Source organism: Equus przewalskii, chromosome 3 (assembly GCF_037783145.1).
Source record: "Equus przewalskii isolate Varuska chromosome 3, EquPr2, whole genome shotgun sequence".
Lineage (NCBI taxonomy): Eukaryota > Metazoa > Chordata > Mammalia > Perissodactyla > Equidae > Equus > Equus przewalskii.
Window position 1 is genome coordinate 17,659,458 of NC_091833.1, and position 21,169 is coordinate 17,680,626.

Here is a 21,169-nt window from a genome sequence, read left to right on the forward strand (position 1 = left end):
TTGTTGACTTGGTCTCAAAGTTCATTATTTCTTTACTTGGGAAATATGCAAAGTATTTGCTTTCTTCTTAATTTCTTTTGAGCACTTCATAATTTATGAAGCCATTTCATATCCATCATCTTGTTACAACTTCACCTCAACCCTAAGAAATAGGTAGTTTAGGTTTTACCATCATTGTTTTACAAATGAAGTGAGAGATTCAGAGAGGTTAAGCAATTTACCCAAATTTATATGGTTTCCAAGTGTTGGCACCAGAGCTAGCTCTCAATCTTGTGACTTCCCTTCCAGTATCTTTCCATAAGACATGTTGCTTTTGAAGTCTGGTCAGTGCTTCATTGTATGCCTTTTCTTTTAACACAGACTCAAACAAAGGACTTTTTATTCCCTTCCCCAACCGGGAAATAAAAGATTCCCTAATGAATACTTCTGCAACCCAGGGCAATGGTATACCAGATCAGAAATTAGACACTTTTCCACTTGGGACACAGGTAATGTATTCACTTTCCTGTTGATTTGTTGACTAGTCAATGATTAATACTAATAATTCAGTGGACTCTCAATTATTTATGAAAATCTAAGAGGACTTGTTTGATGAAGGCATTTTAGACCCTTTAAAAGGAAAGGGCAGGACAGGATGCAGAGGACCTTCTGCATTAATTTCAATCTCCCCTTTCCCCACTAACCTGTTATCAAATGTAGTATATTTATACATATAACTTTAGCACGATTTATGCCAGATATTTTTGTCCCTCAAACAGTAATACAACTTGTTATAGTTTTTGGCTGGTTTTAAAATTTCTCCGCCCTACCCGATGTCTCCATCTCCTGTTACCTTGCTCCTTACATTTTCTATCTCTGCCTTTTAATTACCGAACCTTAGATCTCAAGAGTGGCTTTCCCAAAGCTGCCTCTTCATTGGAACATAAAAAAGAAGAGTTAAGGGGTAAAGATGTCATCGAAGTTGTGGGCAATGGGGAGGTAGAGATCATGCAAGATGGGGGAAGAATTAAAAATAAGTTTCTAGTGAAAAAATTGGTGGGAGGGCGATACAACCATTGTATAAGACTTATTTGTATGAGTAACTATGATGCAGAAGTGACGACTTTCTTTTCAACTTCTTTTTTCCTCTGCATTTTATTTGATAAATTATGATAAATGAAATTGCTGAAAATAGCCTGAAAGAGAAAGAAAAGAAGCAAAGGCTCTGATAAACCCACAATGTGGATAATCAACACTGTACTAATAAAAAGTTAGTAAGATTTTTTTCAGTTTGAGTATATAAAACGTTTATTTTATAAAAAGATTAGCATTTAGTTGGTTTCTTTGTTTTTGGAGATTCCACTTGGGTGACAGAAACTATCTTGGTTACCATTTTTAAAAATCTTAGTGTTGATTTAAAGGAAATGGAGACAAACGATACTCCAATCTAAAGTTAAATAGCACTTTTTAGATTAAAAAAAATTCTTTGAAATTACTTCTTGAAGTGCGAGAAAAAGGAAATTGAATAGTTTGTTCTATATCCTTTTAGTTTAAGAAATAAGGAAGTAGGGTTTCTTTTTTGTTAAATGGAAATCTTTTTTTTTTTTTTTTAGATTTTATTTTTCCTTTTTCTCCCTAAAACCCCCTGGTACGTAGTTGTATATTTTTTAGATGTGGGTCTTTCTACCTGTGGCATGTGGGGTGTCGCCTCAGCGTGGCTTGATGAGCAGTGCCATGTCCGAGCAGTGCCATGTCCACGTCCAGGATCCCAACCAGCGAAGCCCTGGGCCGCTGCAGCGGAGCGCATGAACTTAACCACTCGGCCATTGCGCCGGCCCCGGAAGTAGGGATTCTTTCTCTGCCTAACTACCAAAAAGATACTGAGTACTTTAACTTGATTTTTGAAAAAGCAAACCCTATATGGCTTTCTATTTTGTATTAATCCTTGCTTAATTATACCTCAGATTAATTTTCAGCCTACTAAAACTCCCAGTAGCTCCTGTGGTCAATACTCAGCTTTACCAGAAGGTAAAGGTAAAATAAGTATGAGAATTCTTTAAATAGAAAAAATAAAGTTGGAAAAGGTGGCGCCATCTAATTTCTATACTGAACTATCTGAAGCAGAGAAAATATGGTATTTCACTGGTCTATCCTTTACCACCTAAGGATATCCTGTATTTTCAAGGAGTCTCCTTACCTACTCCAAAGCAGCTCTGAAATCTCTTTGTGTTGTGGCTGTTTTAAAATAGGCTTAAACCTGGACCTTTGAAGGTCTGTTCCCTAGTTTGCAGGGATGGACTTGCTCACCAATAGGAAAGTATTTTGAATCCTCGGTGTAGTAAGCTCACATCTTAATGCCCATTGACTCCCTTCTCCTAAACTTTCAAACTTTTTTTAGATGCAGGAAGTGGCAAGAAGGGAGATGCCAAGTGACAATCACCAGGAGGATGGTAAATATTTCACTCACTGATCCACACTAATCAGAGAAATCTAGATGTGAAGGGATTTGGGTGGGAGAAGATGGAGATGTCTCAGCCCTGGGGCCCTATGTGGTCACCTCTTTTCTGCTTTTGTAAGGGGCTGCCTTGGACGCTCAGTGTCCTGTGAGGCCTATATGGATGAAGAAGGGATATTCTGACTTCCTTTGTTCTTGACTTTTTGTATTGGCTGACTATTCCTTGTTTTATTTTTTTCTTAACTTTCTTGCCTTCTTTTGGATTTATTATGTTTTTATGTACCCATTTTTTCCTTCTACTATTATTGTATAACTTCTACTAAGTTATACACTATTTCTGTACTTTTAGTATTATTCCCCAAACTACAATGTGTCCTTAACTTAATTTTAAAATTAATCATACCTTAACTGTAATTCAAAGACCTTAAGTACTTTACTCCTTTTAATCCCTCCTGATTTATGTATTATTATTATGGATTTTAATTCTCTATATTTTTTAAAACCCACAGATAGTATTTTTACACAGTCAATGTTCATTTAAATTTATTCATATGTTTACCACTTTGTTTCCTCTTCTTTTCTTTTTTTCATCCCAGACTTCCTTTCTGAGGTCATTTTCCTCTAGCTTACAGTTCCTCTTTTAGGATTTCCTTTAGTGTGGGTCTACTGGTGATGAACTCTTTCAGTTTTTGTTTGTTGAAAATATCTCTATTTTACCATCATTCTTAAAGGATATTTTTGCTGGGTATAAATTTCTAGGTTGGCAGTTATTTCTTTCAGAATATTGAAGGTATTCCACTGTAGTCCATTTTTTGTGGTTGCTTTTGAGAAGTCGGCTGGAGGTCTCTCACTCCTGAAAGGATAATCTATCTTTTTTCTTCTGCCTGCTTTTAAGATTTTCCAACTGTCTTTGGTTTTCTGCAGTTTCACTATGACTTGTAGATTTCTTTTTATTTATCCTATTTAGTATTTTTTTACACTGGAATCTGTGAATTCTGTCTTATTAGTTCTGGAAAGTGCTTCACATATTGTCTCCCATTTTTTCTCTGTTGTCTTTCTGAGACTCTTGAGTAAATAAATACATGTCAGAGATTTTCACTTTGTTCTCTTTGTCTCTTATTATTTTATATTTTTCATGTTTTTCTATCTGATCTGCATTCTGGATAATTCCTTATGACTCATCTTTAAGTTTCCTAACATTCTCTTCAGCTGTATCTAATCTGCTGTTAATCTTGTCTGCTGAATTCTTAATTTCAATTACTTTCTTTTCATTTTCATAAGTTTGATTTGGTTCTTTTTCAAATATGCTGGATCATTTTTTATAAGCAGAAAATTTCTAGCTTGTTTTATATTTCTTTAAACATAGTAAACATAGACGTTGTATAGGCTGCATCTGTTAATTCCACTATCTGAAGTTTTTATGGGTCTGTGTTTGTTTTGTGGGTCTGTATTTTTTCTACTCATTCTCATTTATATTGTCTTGTTTCCTTTTTTGTTTGTTTGTTTTGGCTATTTGCTGGCTATTATATTTGTGGGGGTTTTTTTTTTTTTTTTGAGGAAGATTAGCCCTGAGCTAACTATTGCCAATCCTCCTCTTTTTGCTGAGGAAGACTGGCCCTGAGCTAACATCCATGCCCATCTTCCTCTACTTTATACGTGGGATGCCTATCACAGCGTGGCTTTTGCCAAACGGTGCCATGTCTGCACCTGGGATCTGAACCAGTGAACCCTGGGCTGCCAAGAAGTGGAATGTGTGAACTTAACTGCTGTGCCACCAGGCCAGCCCCTGGCTATTAAATTTGAAACACTATTTGTAGAAATTAGTTAAAGTGAAGGTATCTTTTCCAGATCAGATTTTCATTTACTTCTACCAGGTGCTCGAGCCACTGTCAGTTTGGAATCATCTTAATCCAGGCTCAAGGTTGAGGTTCCCTGGACCACCCAAATGATGCAAATCTGGATTACCAGTCAGTACAAGGGCTGGTTTATTTCCAATTTACTTTTACTCTGAAGGTTGTATCCTGCTCAGGGTTCCACCTTAATGTGTGTGTGTGTGTCAGGGGGTGGTTTGTCATATTCCTCACCTTGGATAGATCCTGGATTTAGACACATATACTTGCTACCCTAAAACTCCTTGAGGTAAAAGTGACTTTAAGTGTTACACTTACTTATATGAGTTTTTGCTGCTTCCTAGATTTAGGTCTAGAAATTATTCACCAGCTTATTAGCTCTTTGATGCTTTTAAGAACACGTATCATCTACCTTTTTTAATGTCAACAGAAGGGATAGTCTGAATTATCTAATCTCATTACTTGTTCTTAAATTCTTTTTGTTACATAAAGATATTGTTCTACAACCTTTCCCCCATCGTATAGGCTGGCCCTGGATAAAACACTGATATTCTTATAGGTCCTATAGAGCTAGAAGCTACTTGGTTCCACGTTTTTTAAGTCAACGTGACTAACTCAGATATAGTATTTTTTGTTTTCTAAGGAAGCCCTTCAAGCATGTGAAGATCTGAAAGCCCCAAAGAACACAAAGACTTCTCTTTTTCTCTACTGCTCTACTTGCCCCACTCTGAGGCTTTTTGGAGATGACAGATAGAGCTGTCTGAGAGATATGCTTTATAGCTGGGTTAGGGATTTTCATAGGTTTTACATTCCCTGCCATTTAATTGGCATAGAACAGTGGTTCCTGTTGCATGAACCTAGAACATATGGGTGGAGTTTGGGGGTGGGAGTGGACCTAGCTTTATTGTGAGGAGTCTATGAAATCATACAGCTACCAACTATTTTCTATAGATTGAATACATAAGATCACAACAGTTGTCGTGTGGGGGCACACCAAATTTTTTGATATGAAGATAGTATCTAGAAAACTCTGACAGTACAGCTTTAGAAGGAAGTTACTGGGGGATTAGATTGACATGAAATTTATCTCCAGACTGTTGCAGATTCCTTACTTTTTACACAGTGTACAACATCTTTTGTTGTTCTGTGTGGAAGTCTTTTCTTCACTATGCTACCATTTATCGAAATTATAAACCATCCCTTATCTGAGAACTTTTTCTGGTAGACAGAGATATGTCCAGTGAACAGAGTTACCCTAACTGGGCCAAGAAGAATTCTCATTATATTTTGGGTTTTTTTTCTTGGTGATGGTTAGAATTCAGACACTACTCGCCTCGTCAGTCCACAGTCCGATCCCCGGAGAAGATGGCTAGAGAAGGATACCGAATGTCTTTTTTGGAAAATAAGTCTTCAGGTTCTTCTCCAGAAAAGGACTTGGTACTAAAACCTGATACATATCAGCTTAACCATAATGCCTCATTGGGTAAACGCCTGGATGTGGGTGATTCTAGCCAGATTCATCCCTGTCAGTTACCTTCAGATGTTGGTCTAGAAAATTATGATAGTCATTTTTCTCAAACTCTATCGCTGCACGGAAGTCTTGGTAAAAGGCCTCAGAGAAACAAGAACTACCGAGAATATAGCATAAAGCCTTCAAATGACATGAAGGCTGCCACATCCCATTCCTGTGGAGACTTAATGACTTCTCTGTCAAACTTTGACTCCAGCGCTGGAAGGCTTTTGAAGCTCAGTTCAGGTAATAGCTTCTGTCACTTTATAGGCCTTTTTCATAGGCATGATGATGGAAAGTATAACTGGAAATTTTGGAATTAACATTTCTTAAATTGCATTAGCATTTCTTAAATTGTATTTCAGGGTCACAAATGGTCCAGGGAACCTCTAGAAATCTGCTTGGTATTAATTTAACATGATAGATATATTAGAGAAAATTTATACAAATGTGAGCTTCATAACTATATGTTATTTTGGTTAAATGTATCCTGGGATGTATTTCTTGTAGCATCATCTTCTCTGGCCATAGTCACTTCTATTCTGAGTTACTTTGAGAAAAAGCTAGTTCCAGGGTAAGTGATGGAGACCACTCTTCAGTTATTTGTTTATTTATTAAACCAAATTTATTAAATACCTACTATGTGCCAGATACTATTCTAGCTCTGCACATAAAGTAGCAAACAAAAATAAAGTTCATGTACACTTTACAGAAGTAAAAAATAAGTCCGTACTTTCATGGATCTTATATTCTAATGGGGTAAAACAGATGATAAACAAGTTAACATATAAATATATGTCAGGTTATGGTAAGGTCTGTGAAGAAAAATAATATAAGGATATCGAGGGTAGTAAGGAGGATATGATGTTTTAGATAGAATGGTCAGGGAAAGCTTCTTTGATGAGGTATCGTAAAAGTAGAGACTTGAATGAAGTGAGAGTGTAAGCCATGTGGCTAACTGGGGGAGGAACTTTATAGATAGTGGAAATAGTAAGTGCAAAGTTCTCGAGGCTGGAATATGCTTGGCATGTTCAAGGAACAATGAGGAGGCCTGCGTGACTGCAGCAGAGTGAGCCAGGTGAAGTATATAGATGAAGTCAGGTAGCCAGACTTTTATTCTGGGTGAGATCAGAACCTGTTGAAGAGTTTGTAGTGGAGGATTGACATGATCTGATTTAAGAATTATTCTGGCTGCTGGATTGAGCATAGACAATGGGAAGCAAGAATAGAAATAAAAAATACCATTTAAGAGGTTAGAATCCACATAAGAGATGAGATGATGGTATCTGGGGCTGGAGACATAGTGGTAGAGGTGGTGAGAAGTAGTCAGATTATGAGTATGTTCTGAAGACAACACCTCATGATGCACTGAGGGTGAAATTTGAGAGAAAGAGGGTCAAGGATGACTCTCGAGTTTCAAGTCTGAATAACTGGAAGAATGGAGTTATCACTTACTAAGATGGAAAAGAATGGGAGGGACAGGTTTTAGGGTAGATAGAGTTTAGTCTTAGACATCTTAAGTTTGAGGTGCCTATTGAAACTTCTCAGAGATGTCAATTTGATAATTAGACATATTAGTCTAGAGTTAGGGAAGAAGGTGTGGCTGGGAACTATAAGTAAATGGATGGCATTAAAACTGAGACTGACTGAGATCTCACCTGGGGATTGAATATAGATAGGAAAAAGATCTGAGGACTGATCCTGAGCCGTCCAATAATCAGAAACTGGGTAGATGAAGAGAAATCAGCGTGGAAAGCAAGAAAGAAGCAGCCAGAAGATAGGAGAAAAAAAAACTCAAGAGGGAGTGATATCCTGGAAGCCAAGTAAAGAAAATGTTTCAAGAAGGAGGGAGTGATTGATCAATACTATATCAGATATCTTTGATAGAGAGGGCATGAGCCTGGGACTGAGAAGTGATTATGATATTTGGCAACACAGAAGACTTTAATGAGCAACTTGAGGAGATGAGAGGTTAATAAAACCCTTATTGAGGTCAGTTCAAGGAAGAATTGCAGTAAAGGCAATAGAGTTACTGAATACATACGACCCCTTCAAGGAGCTTTGTGGTGAAGGGGAGCAGAAAAATGGAACCGTAGCTAGAATGGCAATTAGATCAAGGAAATCCTGATGGAAATGATCCAGTAGAGGGGAAATTGATGATGCAGGAGAGAAAAGGGACAATTACAAGAAGAAAAATCCTTAGGTAGTCAAGAGGAGATGGAATCTAGTCCATCAGTGGAGAAGTTGGCCTTAGATAGAATCACAGACAGTTCATCTATTGTAATAAGAAGGAAGGCAGAATATTTATGGATACAAATACAGGTGAGTTGGTAGATTTAGTGTGTAAATGTTTACATATAGATGTTTACTTTGATTGCCTCTGTTTTTCTCAGGGAAATAAAGGAGATCTGTACCTGAGAGTGAGGAGGGAAGAGAAGGAAAAGGTGTTGGGCTTTTGAGGAGAAAAGAGATGTGAAATAGTCATTTCAGAAAATAGAAGAGTAAATTGACTACAGTAATGTATTAGGATAGCTGGGCAGTACCAGGGCCCAGTTAAGATAATGGTCATGACTTTAAAGTGAAGACAGAAGAAATGCTGGTTCTCCAGCCACTTTACACTGCTCCTGTGTAGGCTTGGAATATGTGGATAGCTGGATTTAACCAGAATTGGAGTTTTGTCAGGTGGACGGAAAGAGAAAGGATCCAGAGTGTTGAGGGTGTATACTAGGGAGAGGTAATTATGACCTTTGGGCTCCAGGGTAAGGATGGAAGTGGAACATGAGAGAATTGAAGGGCAGGTTCATCTCCCAACCTGTTTCCTCCACAGATCTGTATGCCACAACCCATTTCAACAGTGACCCTGCTCTGCTGGTCAATGTAGAGCAACAGTTGTCCACAAGCCTCACTGATTTAACACCAGCACGTGGTTCTTTCCCAAACAACTCTATCTTGGGAGACTCTCTGCGGACACTGCTGTTGCCCTCTAGGACTTCAGAAAACCGAGAGAGTTTGACCAAGAGATCATTAAGCCCATCGAGGAGAGGATTCAAACGGAAGGACAACATCCTTGCCACCCTGAATCCAAAGCATGGTTTCAGAGATCCTACAGGCAGCGAGGCAAGTGTTGGCTTGTTTGTGCTTGTGTAAGAAACACATCAAGTCCTGTTCCAGAATTAGGTTCTGTTAGGGGTGGTGGTGGTTCTGACCAAGAGTGATAGAGGTTCAAAGGGATTTTCAGAGGCCAGAGGTTAATACTGGCAGGCCAAAGCCTGTGATTTTTCTGCCATTAGGAAAGTGATTCCCTTTCTGATGCGTTTCCTCATTTATATCACAGGGGAAAAGGTCCCTAATCTACTTTCAGAGCATAAACATGGTGGGGAAGTACTTTGGTAATAAGAAGTGGTGGACAGAGTTTACCACAGGAAGGAATGCAGAGGTTGCCAGCGGCTCAGGATTGGCCAAAGAGTGATCTCTGTAGCACTGATGTTTTGTTTGTTTGTTTTTTGAGGAAAGTTAGCCCTGAGCTAACATCTGTTGCCAATCTTCCTCTTTTTGCTGAGGAAGACTGGCCCTGAGCTAACATCCATGCCCATCTTCCTCTACTTTATATGTGGGACGCCTACCACAACATGGCTTGTCCTGTGGTGTCATGTCTGCATCCGGGATCCGAACCGGCGAACCCCAGGCCGCTGAAGTGGAACATGCGAACTTAACCGCTGCACCACCTGGCCGGCTCCAGCATTGATGTTTATAATCTTATCATGTTTACACATTTGCTTTGGCCACAAATGACTAACTTGTTTATGACCGTTCTTCTAAAAGCATCGCTTTTTTGTCTAGAAATTAAAATTATTCCAATTTTTTTCCAAAGTTGCAGAAAGCAGAAGATGAATTAGATTATCCAAGGGATTTTTAGCTGAGCGTGGTTCAGAGAAGGAACCAAACATCAAGAACCATTCTCACACATACAATATAATTCGTTTTATGAAATTATAGTATAGCAGTTAATGTTGTACAATAGAACTTCATTATTATTCAGTTATTAAATTTTGTCCCTGCCTTCGCATATATCCCTTCATGGAGCATGCCTTCCTCTCTCCTCTCATCTGTTTTTCTCCAAGCCCTACTTTCATTGTGAAGCCTTCTCTTTAGTTAAAGGAACCACAGCACTCAGGACTCTCTCTTCCATTGAACCCATGATCCTTTGTCATATGAAACATTTATTTAATCATTTACTGCCCTATAAGGAAGCAGGGGATTTGATCAAAAACAACTATTTCTAATCACTTATTTTTCAGTTGTTGGAAATCTCTTTTGCCCATTGCCATGGGTTTACAAGGTGGTGGGGTTTTTTGGTGGTTGTTATTTGCTTTTTTGACTCTTTAAATATTTTCTATTCAGTTTTCAAAATTTTGGAGGTAGTTATAGTTTTTGTGCACCAAAGGGGGCAGTCTTGTAATACTTCCTTGGCTTTTTGGTCCCTTTTTTTTTTTTTTTTTCCGTTTTCAGCCACTGGATGCCTATTGTTCCAGGCAAAAGTACTGTGTGTTAATGTATTTACAGTGAAGGTACGGCAACACTTAGGATAATTGGGATGCTACATTAATAAGACATGTTCTAGGAAATTTTTTCACCTCAATTTCATGTTATGTTGTTAAAATAGCAATTAAAATCTCAATGTACTTTTCTGGACTATCTTAAAAACTCCTATTTCTTTTTCCCTGTTTGATACTATTTTTCTTTACATGAGAAGCTGTAAAAGAGCTGCTTAAATATGAATGTAAAAGAAATACACTGTTCAGTTTCCAGAAAGGTATAAGCCAGAAAATAGCTAAAAAGAGCATTTAAGAAGTTATATATATAAAAAAAAAAATCCCATGATATGGAAAATTAAACTAAACATGAATTTGTGATTAGAAAATTTATTTTTACCAACTCACTTTAGAATCATAGACAAATTATAAAAATTAATTTTAAAAAAAGCCATGAGGCATAATTTGCTGAAAATTAAGAGACTCATAAGAGGTCAAAAATTGTTCCAAAGTTCATAAAAATTATCCCCAACTCTCACCACGTTGTGATAAATGAAAACGACACAGAATTACCAATTCATAAAAAACTAATGACAGAAAATATTCATTTTTGACAAGTTCCTGTAAAGTGGCATTGTTTAACCAGACTTTCTATGACTTTTCTCCCCAGTCAGGTTGTTAACTTCTTAAAGAATCTCATCACTTACCTCTTCATATGTTCACAGTTCTTATACAGAACTCTCAATGCACATGATCAGTGCTCATACACATCTGTTGAATAAATGTTTATCCCATTTGTAATGCCTTTCCCTATTAATCATAGGCTACATGTGTGACTCAAGTCATAAATATTGCTGTTTTTGTTCTGCTTCATGGTTGTCAGATATGACAGCATTAGCTAATTAATCATCTATAGTTTTTTATATCAAAGGAGCCAAAATTGAGAAATAATTTACTTTTAATACATATCTGCTTTCTTGAAGTCCATGAGACCCAAAAGATTGGTAAATAGATCTATCCAGTAAAATTCAGATATTATATATATATATGTCTACATATTTATTCATTTATATCTGAATGAATAAAACACAGTTGTGAATTTTATTGGCTAGATCTACCTATACATCTGTATATATAAGATTCTTACTGAATAAAAGGTATCTTTAGTACTGGGTCCAACAATAACAGTTAATATTAATATATTAAATATAAGCTTATTATGAGTTATAATTTTTATTAAATTGCCCCCATTTTATTTTATGATATATAATACTTTAAAAAACGTTCTGCAGTTTAATCTTTCCATATTACATAACATAATGTATTGAACCATAGATGTAGGTGTCAAAACATTTTTTGTTTTCTTCTGAAAATCTCTACAGAAAATTATGATAGAAGGTACTGTTACCTTTGAAATTATCCTTGAATATATTATTGTACTTACCTTGGACATGAATAATATTCTATTCAAATCAAACTGAAAGATGAAACCATCTTTCTTTCTTTTTTTCTTTTTCTTTTTTTTTTTTTTTTTTTTTACTGTTAACACTTTTACTTCTCTTATTGTGTAAGAGTGACAAATGGTTGGGGTTTTTTTGTTTTTTTCTTGAGCCTCTCTCTAGTGACCTGGGCAGTATGGATGGTTTGCCAGGAAACCACAGTCCCCCGATCTCTGCCAGAACCTCCCATGTGGCCACTGTCCTCAGACAGCTCCTGGAGCTTGTGGATAAGCACTGGAACGGCTCCGGCTCCCTCCTCATTAACAAGAAGTTTCTCGGTGAGTGAGTGCATTCTCAGTTCCTGGAGAAGGGCTCGGACCTTGCTTCTGTTCTGTGTTCGGATAAAAGCCACTCAGCTCTCTTAACTTAGAAGGAAAATTGTTCTTGTGGTCACTTACCAAAATTTCTCAGTAACACAGTAATTGACAAATCTACATTTTTCTCATAATCTTCTGCTTCCCTGTTTGTTTGTTTTTTAATCAGCACTCTTCCTTCATACACCAATTGTTTTGTTCCTCTTGTGATTTTTTTTTGGTAGTTTTTGGGTAATAGGTAGAGTGATATGTAAAAAAGAACATGGTCATGTTAATGATTACAAAAGGATTTTATGATCCTTGGGAAAGTGCCAATAATAAATACAACAGAAATTGGGTTTGATCATCAGAGTTCTGAGGTGCCTGTTGAAATGTTATGATTTGAAAAATTTGACTGACTAGATGACCTGGAGTCTTTTGGGGGGATTCTTTTTTAGGAACTTGGAGGGAAACGGTTTTGCAAATGTTGCTCTCATGTGTTTATTTGTTGTTTAATGGAAGAAGAATTCAAGGAGCTCTTGGCAATGGTAAAAGTTTAAGTAAAAATAGAGACTTTAAAGTTGTTTGGTCTTAACTTTTTTTTTTTTAATTTCTAAAGGGCCAGACAAGAGAAGAAGTCTTAGCCCAGTTACTTTCCTTCGCACATTGACCCTTTGCTCTCATTTTGTAGGAAGTTATGCCCAGGAGCCAGTCGTCAGTGACTAGAGACTAGCACAGAGCCTGCCCTCACGAGGGTCTGCTTTTGTTTCTCCATAAAGGATGTGGGATATAATTTCTTATCCATCGTGAAACAGCTCTTACAGCCACTCAGTAAATTCCTGTAAAAAGGAGATATTAGATTACCCTATTTGTACTACAGAGCTAGTAGTTATTGACTAGAAATTCTGTACTTTAGCTTTTAAGATTGCCCCGTGTACCCAACCTAAATTTTTGGCAGGTCCTGCCCGAGATTTGCTTCTGACTTTGGTAGTCCCTGCTCCTTCTCAGCAGTGGTGTCACGCACATCCAGAAGACACGTCAAAAGCCTTGCACAGGAGGGAAATGGAACTGAAGGAGGCTGGGCAGGTGGTCCCTAATGACACGGTATGCGTCTCTCATCTTCCTTTCCTATTCTTCCTTTACCAGAAAAGGATGGAGCAGCAAGACTAGAACAGCTCTATGCCATAAAGATCATCATCACTATGAACACCTAGATGTTCCTGAACCAAAATACAGAGAAGTCAGTCGGGGCAAATCTGGAACACAAAACTTGCCAGGACAGGGACAACTTGAAGGTTCTGCAGGGATGACTCCTCAATCCTAGCCCTAAACCAAAACTTCTACAGAAAGACTTCAAATGGAAAAAGAAAAAAAAGAAAAGACCCTAGAGTGAAAACATTTAGAATCATGTTATGAAGGTTATAGTTTGATTCCGATGAGGGAAGATAGACGTCTCTGGGATTGTCTTTCCTCCTTTCTGATGGAGCAGAGAGCCCTGAACCAGGGGCTATTCCTACCATATTAGGCTGCTGGCTCTGGGAGAGGAAGGAGGGGCTCATATCCTTAGGCTTTTTTCCCCCTTTTCTTAACATTTAAAGAATTTTCAGACACTAAGTTCAATTTCTTGAAACTTTAGATAGGTGACTCAGAATGCTGGCCATTTGTCAAAACGTCCACTTGTTCTGCAAGAGTAGTGGGTAATTCACAGGAAAGATTGCAACTCCATGTGATAAACTGGCTGCACTTGAGCTATGTTTACCAATGAATTAAAATTCTAGTGAGAAAATCAGTGAGATGCTGACCTCCATTCAGTTTATCACTAAACAGAGGAAGGATTCTTTCAGTCTTCCAAAAACACTCCTCAGAATTTCATGTTCTTAATACATTTGTATTTGTTTTCTGATCTAAAGGAAAGTTTGAAGCAAAAACTGGTCAGAGTGCTGGAGGAAAACCTTATTTTGTCAGAAAAAGTCCAGCAGTTGGAGGAAGGTGCTGCCACCTCAATTGTGAGTGGGCACCAGTCCCACACTTACGGTAAGTTCAGGAAAGCAACATGTGGTGTGTCCCAAGACAACTGTTTGTTTACACATGACCCATTTAATAAGCTTCATCTTCTAGAGCTCACATGGCTTCCTAAATGGAAACAGTCATCTTGCCTCAGAGAGTATGCAGGTGGCTTGAGTTACCAGATGAAGCTCTTTGTCAGTGTAAAGCAAGTACAAATGTTAGTTATTATTGTCATTATTATTTTTTTTTTAAAGATTTTATTTTTTTCCTTTTTCTCCCCAAAGCCCATTCTTCGTTGTGGGTCCTTCTAGTTGTGGCATGTGGGACGCCGCCTCAGCGTGGTTTGATGAGCAGTGCCATGTCCGCGCCCAGGATTCGAACCAACGAAACACTGGGCTGCCTGCAGCGGAGCGTGCGGACTTAACCACTCGGCCACGGGGCCAGCCCCTTATTGTCATTATTTTTGAGAATGACACTTGATTTTTCTGATTATAGAAGAAGATTGTGTTCTTTATAGAAAGTTTGAAAAGTACGAAGAAAATATTACCCCATGACACAGCAATGACTACCATTAGTATTTTGGTATAGTTTCTTTCACCATAAGCCTAAACATATATTTTTAACTCAAAATTAAAATTCGTGTCTTGAGTTTTTGAAAAAAGTTTATATACAACAAAATGCATACATTTTAAGTTTGATAAGTTTTGACAAAAATATACACTCATTTAATTCCATCCCTAACAAAATACAGAACATTTCTTTACTCCAGAAAGTTCCCTCAGACCCTTGAGCAGTCAGTTTCCCCAACTCTTCACTCTAGGCCAATCTGATTTCTATATCTTAATGTTATTAATTTAATAGTACAGGCATTTCCTATGATATTACATAATTATACCATATTTATCTATCTAGTCCTCTATATAGTCGTTTTTAATGTTAGCTATTATAGATAAAGCTCCTATTATTTATCATATTATAAATAATTCTGCTTTTTTTTTTGAGGAAGATTAGCTCTGAGCTAACTACTGCTAATCCTCCTCTTTTTGCTGAGGAAGATTGGCCCTGAGCTAACATCCATGCCCATCTTCCTCTGCTTTATATGTGGGATGCCTACCACAGCATGGCATGCCAAGCGGTGCCATGTCTGCACCCAGGATCTGAACCAGTGAACCCTGGGTCGCCGAGAACGGAACGTGCAAACTTAACCACTGTGCCACCGGGCCGGCCCCAATAATTCTAAAGAATTTCCAAACATTAAAAAAACCTGAAATGGGGGCTGGCCCCGTGGCCGAGTGGTTAAGTTCGCGCGCTCCGCTGCAGGCGGCCCAGTGTTTCGTTGGTTCGAATCCTGGGCGCGGACATGGCACTGCTCATCGGACCACGCTGAGGCAGCGTCCCACATGCCACAGCTAGAAGAACCCACAACGAAGAATACACAACTATGTACCGGGGGGGCTTTGGGGAGAAAAAGGAAAAAATAAAATCTTAAAAAAAAAAAAAAAAAAACCTGAAATGGAAAAAAAGACCCTAGAGTGAAAATCCTTCTCTGGGATTGTCTTTCTTCCCTTCTCATGGAGCCGAGAGTCCTAATATTTATACTATGATAAATAATGTGGCTGTTAATATCTATGTACATAAATCTTTGTGTACATTTCAGACTATTTTCCTAGGAGACATTCCTAGAAGTAGAATTAGTGGGTCAAAAGATGTGGTCTTTTTTTTTTTTTTTTTGAGGAAGATTATATCCCTGAGCTAACTACTACCAGTCTTCTTCTTTTTACTGAGGAAGCCTGGCCCTGAGCTAACACCCATGCCCATCTTCCTCTACTTTATATGTGGGATGCCTACCACAGTATGGCGTGCCAAGCAGTGCTGTGTCCACACCCAGGATCCAAACTGGTGAACCCCGGGCCGCTAAGAAGCAGAACGTGTGAACTTAACCTCTGCGCTACCGGGCCAGCCCCAGATGTGGTCATTTTTGAGTCTTTTGTTACACATTGCCAAATCACTCCTAAGAAAGGTTGTTTCAGTTTACACTCACATCATCAATGAGTATATTTGAATGCCCTTTTCACTCCACCCTTGTCCACACTTGGTATTTTTTTACTTTTTGCCATTGTGATAAGTGAAAAATAATATCCCATTGAAGTCTTGATTCATACTGCTTTATTATTGGCATAATTTAGGATAGTATTTTAGATAAAGTCTACCCTTGACTTTAAACCTCTAGCTTACCACCCCTAAGCAAACGTTATGGATGTTTGGATTTATACGAGAAGGTTGATTTGAAGTCAACACTGAATTTCCAGAGTTGAATCTCATCACTATCTGATTCTTACAACAGATAATGCCTGAATAATCAAGGCATCTCTGCTTACCTATTCTGAAAATAAGTAGGTGTTTGTTCATTAGATACCTACTTTCAATCAACTTACCAGTGATAAATACCGCTGTTGCAGCCCTATTTTCCACCTTCTAGAACCTTGCTACTCAAAGTGTGATGCACAGATCAGCAACATTAGCGTCACCTGGGAGCTTGTTAGACATGTACAATATTGGGCCTCACCTCAGACCTACTGAATCTGAATCCTTTTTTTAACAAGATCTCCAGATGATTCGTAAGCATACTAAAGTTGAAGAAGTCCTGTTCTAGAAGACTTACTTCCTTAGCACCAAAGTTTCTGTGTCTTTACCTGCCTCGTTATTGCAGGCAGTGGTAACGTATTTGGGGAAGTAGGTATGAGTATCTTGGCTACAAATTCAGTTTCTGCAAGCACTCATTGAGCTATTACTATGTGCCAGACACAGTTGCAGATGTTTTCAGTACTTCATAGAGAGTGAAGGACATACATTCACAAACTAAAATGGAGATACAAAGAGACCTAACCTTTGTTGACTGCCCGTGCTAAGTGAGGACGGGTGTCTTAATGAATCCTTCTAACAGTGCTATGGGGCAGGGTTATTAGGTCTAGTGAAACAGAAAAATGAGCTAATGTGCAAATATTAAGTGGTTGAATTTTAATTCAGATCTCCCTGTTGCTAAACCCCGTATTCTTGCCACCATATCTGCTATCTCTAAGGGAGGGAATGGTGATTGGAGTGTGGTGGTGGGCGCACTGGGGCCCCCAATTCTTCAAGATGTCTGCCTGACTACCTAAGCTGCTCAAACACCAGCCAGTGGGAATCCTGCACAACTCTGACTACTCTACCTTTTTTAGATGATCTTCTACGCAAAAACCAACAGCTGAACATGCAGGTGACTTGCCTGCACCAGGAGCTTGCCCAGCTGAAAAAGCTGGAGGAGACAGTGGCCCTTCTCCATGAAAGTCAGAGGTAGGAGTGGGTCTATCCAGCTGGCTTCTGGAAGCAGATGTTTACTTTCCTTTATCACCTTTGTTTTAGTTGGCAAGTTAATATCTATATACTTTTCTTTTCTTTTGCGGGGAAGATTGGCCCTGAACTAACATCTGTTGCTAATCTTTTTCGTTTTGCTTGAGGAAGATGGTCGCTGAGCTAGCATCTATGCCAGTCTTCCTCTACTTTGTATATGGGACGCCAAGACAGTATGGCTTGATGAGCAGTGTGTAAGTCCGCACCCAGGATCTGAACCTGCAAACCCTGGGCCACCAAAACGGAGCATGCGAACTTAACCACTATGCCACCAGGCTGGCCCCTATATACTTTTCAAATTAATTCCATTCTGTGTGTAACACAGACAGGACAGTTAGCTCAGGGATCAAAGTACTGCTTTCCAGGACAAATGGGACTAGATGTCTTTGCTGGCATTCGTGGGTTGCAATACCTCAATAATAAGTAGTTTCTCACTGAGTCCAACAGGACGCTTGTTTGAGTCAGCTAGCTTTCCCTGGTCACTATGTGCCCCTAAAATCAGCCATGTGGCTTTTCTGGAAAATGCCTGCCTGCTACTGGTCACAGAAGAGACGTTGAGCGCTTAGAGTGATAAGGAAAGAATTCAATGTTCGTGTCCCCTTCAGAGGAGCCCAATAGCATCCGCCTCTTCAAAGAATAGTACCCTCAGGATGCAGGCTAGACAATTCAGAAGGGGCCTCGAGACTATTGGTTCATTTAGAGAAGCCCTTGACACTGATTTGTCAAACACCTTTGCTAGGTCTTGCAGTGAAGTTTAAATACAAGAACCCCATCCCCAAACCTTCAGCCCCCAACTTCACTTCCTGATTTTCCTTATAATAGCTTCATATTCAGCGGATTAGACTCAGACCCATTCTGGATGGCTTTTTCTAAATTTTTCATTTTAATTATTTCAAACCTATACAAAAGTAGAGCAAGTAGCATAAAGTCAGGGTTCTCGAACTCGGGTGTGCATCAGAATCACCTGAAAAACTTGTTGAAATGCAGATTGCTGGGCCCCACCCCGAGAGTTTCTGATTCAGCGGATCTGGGTTGGGAACTGAGAATCTGCATTTCTAGTAAGTTTCCAGATGCTGCTGTTGCTGCTAGTCCGGGAACCACGCTTTGAGAACATTAGGGTATATCTCTTTAGAGACGTACAGTCAAATCACTATATTTTAAAGTAACTTGAAATAATTCTCTTGTGTGTTGTTAAACCATCAATTCAGGTTCAATTTGTTTCATTTTGCTTTTGATACATAGGGAAATTTTTTATTATATTTATTTAATCTTGTTTTATAATTATGTAAAACATTTACATGGTCTCAAAGTCAAATCTACAAAATAAGATAAATTCAGACAAATCTAGCTTCTTTACCTGTCTCCTATATCCTTTCCTTCCCTCCCACTAGCCTTCCACTGTAGGTGTGGGTGTGTATTTGTATTCTCCTTCTATTATATAAAAAGAGGCATAATGTTGCTTTAACATTGTATCTTAGAAATCAGTTCACAGTGGTGTATGGAGTTAGTTCTCATTCCTTTTTATAACTGTGTAGGACTCCACTGTGTGTTTGTTTAGCTAGTCCTCTATTGAGGAACATTTACGTTGACTGTATTTTGCCATTACAGAGAGAGTTGCAGTGAATAGCATTGTGCATGCATCATTTTTTTTTTCTTGGCCAGTCTCTGATGGCTTTCAACGTTACATGGTAATACAGAGTCCAAGAACACAGTCCTAACTAGCACCACTAGTTAACTGCAGAGGCAGGATAGTTTAGAAGAAGTAGAAGTTAAGATTTGGGGATAAAAATTGAAGGCCTGGTCAGGTGTCAATCTCCCAGTGCTTCTACTCACCTCCTCATGAAAGTGCTTTGGAAAGAACAGAACAATCACCATACGAAATGTGAACTATGTTATTGCTACATTCAGTCTGGAACATAATCAAACAGAACTGTAATGAAGAAAGAAACTGTCTGCCTGCTTTTAAAATAACCCACTCATAAATCGGACAGTTCGTTCTATTTAAAGATGTTACTTCACTTTACATTTGTCTTTAGCAAACATTTCAGGTCTTAATGGCATCTACTTTGCTTTTATGATTCATGACTGCCTTTTCCCCCTCTGCCTTAGATCCCTGGTGGTAACTAATGAGTATCTGCTGCAGCAGCTGAATAAAGAGCAAAAAGGTTATTCTGGGAAAGCACTCCTGCCTCCTGAGAAGAGTCATCACTTGGGAAGATCGTCACCCTTTGGGAAAAGCACGCTGTCTTCCTCCTCACCAGTGGCACATGACACGGGTCAGTATCTAATACAGAGCGTCTCAGATTCTGTCCCAGAGCCTAGTTTATGGAGCTAGTACTGAACACCTTCTCTATAGCTTCCCTCTTGGCCCCAGGGGCCTCTCAGTGTCATTTCCACCAATATGGTGGTATTTACTCACAAGATTAAGAAAAAAAATCTTATTCTGATTACAGTGTATTGGTCCTTCTTTTTATTTCTTTCTCCTCCCATCAAGTCATTCTTTTCTTCTGCCCACAGATATAGTTGGCACTTAGTCCTAGGCATCATGTCACATAGAAACATTTGGCTGAAAATGTCAAAAAGGAAAAAACACTAGACATTTTTCCCAAGTATCACTTGAAATTCTGTGGTAGGAGGTTTAAAAAGAACATCCATGGCTGGGTGTGTTTTGTGTTAGAATTTCAGTGAATCCATATAGATTGGTTCATCAAACATGTTTTGAGTTTCTTCCCACCATAGTGAAAAGGTGACAAGGTCTGATGTCTGCCCTGGAGCAGCCAACAATTTAGTCAGGGAGAAAAGCACAAACTTGTGTGATGGAGCTCAAACTTGGCATTGGTACTAAACATATCTAAATAAAAGCCTAAAGATACCCTGGAAAGAGAGAGAAAGCAGTTGATTCCTACTCTGGGGAATTGGAGAAGGCATCAGTGAGGACTCATTTGAGTGGAAATATGTAGAATGAGTACAATGGTAGCAGGTAGAGGGGATGCAGAGCCTCCTAGGCCAAGAGTGCAGAATAGAAGAGTCTGGAGCCCCCGAAGGATCACAGGGCAGGGAAGATGTGAGTGATGGTGCCGTGACAGTAGATAATCCTAGCTTGGAAGGTGTGGTGCAGAAAAATGCCCCCTAAAGAAATGATCTTTCAGGGCCAGCCCTGTGGCCAAGTAGTTAAGTTCGTGCTCTCTGCTTCGGTGGCCTGGGGTTTCGCTGGTTCGGATCCTGGGCACACACATGGCACCGCTCATCAAGCCGTGCTGAGGTGCCATCCCACATGCCACAACTAGAAGGACCCACAACTAAAAATATACAACTATGTACCAGGGGCTTTGGGGAGAAAAAGGAAAAAATAAAATCTTAAAAAAAAAAAAGAAATGATCTTTCAACTGAGACCTGAAGAATGAATAGGAGGTAACTAGGCAAAGGATACAGCCAAGGACAGAGGCAATGGGGAGAGCTGCAGAGAGAAACAGCATGTGCAAAGGCCATGAAATGGGAGGGAACATGGTCAGTTCAGGGAACTGAGGGGCTGAGAGGAGATAAGCAGGAGCTAGATTGCACAGCTCCTTGAAGATTTTAGATTGGGAAGGCAGAGGAGTGGAACATTTGTGTTTGAGAAGCTTTCTCTGTAAGAAGAATGGATTGACAGCCTTG

At 38.9% G+C, this 21,169-nt stretch overlaps 1 protein-coding gene across 5 annotated transcripts in view; it reads left to right on the top strand.

Moving 5' to 3' along the window:
• Positions 1-21,169, top strand: part of LRRC36 (leucine rich repeat containing 36) — a 66,805-nt gene that overhangs the window by 38,059 nt on the left and 7,577 nt on the right. The window contains exons 6-14 of one of the 5 annotated variants that reach the window (XM_070612124.1): positions 361-488; positions 2,378-2,429; positions 5,600-6,040; positions 8,622-8,911; positions 11,938-12,103; positions 13,077-13,222; positions 14,029-14,152; positions 17,344-17,458; positions 19,625-19,962. In XM_070612124.1, the coding sequence (XP_070468225.1) occupies positions 361-488; positions 2,378-2,429; positions 5,600-6,040; positions 8,622-8,911; positions 11,938-12,103; positions 13,077-13,222; positions 14,029-14,152; positions 17,344-17,458; positions 19,625-19,850 (1,688 nt within the window). In that variant the 3' untranslated portion in view covers positions 19,851-19,962. Of the gene's footprint in view, positions 1-360; positions 489-2,377; positions 2,430-5,599; positions 6,041-8,621; positions 8,912-11,937; positions 12,104-13,076; positions 13,223-14,028; positions 14,153-17,343; positions 17,459-19,624; positions 19,963-21,169 lie in introns of those variants that run through there. The other 4 variants (XM_070612125.1, XM_070612126.1, XM_070612127.1 and 1 more) reach the window with 4 other exon arrangements.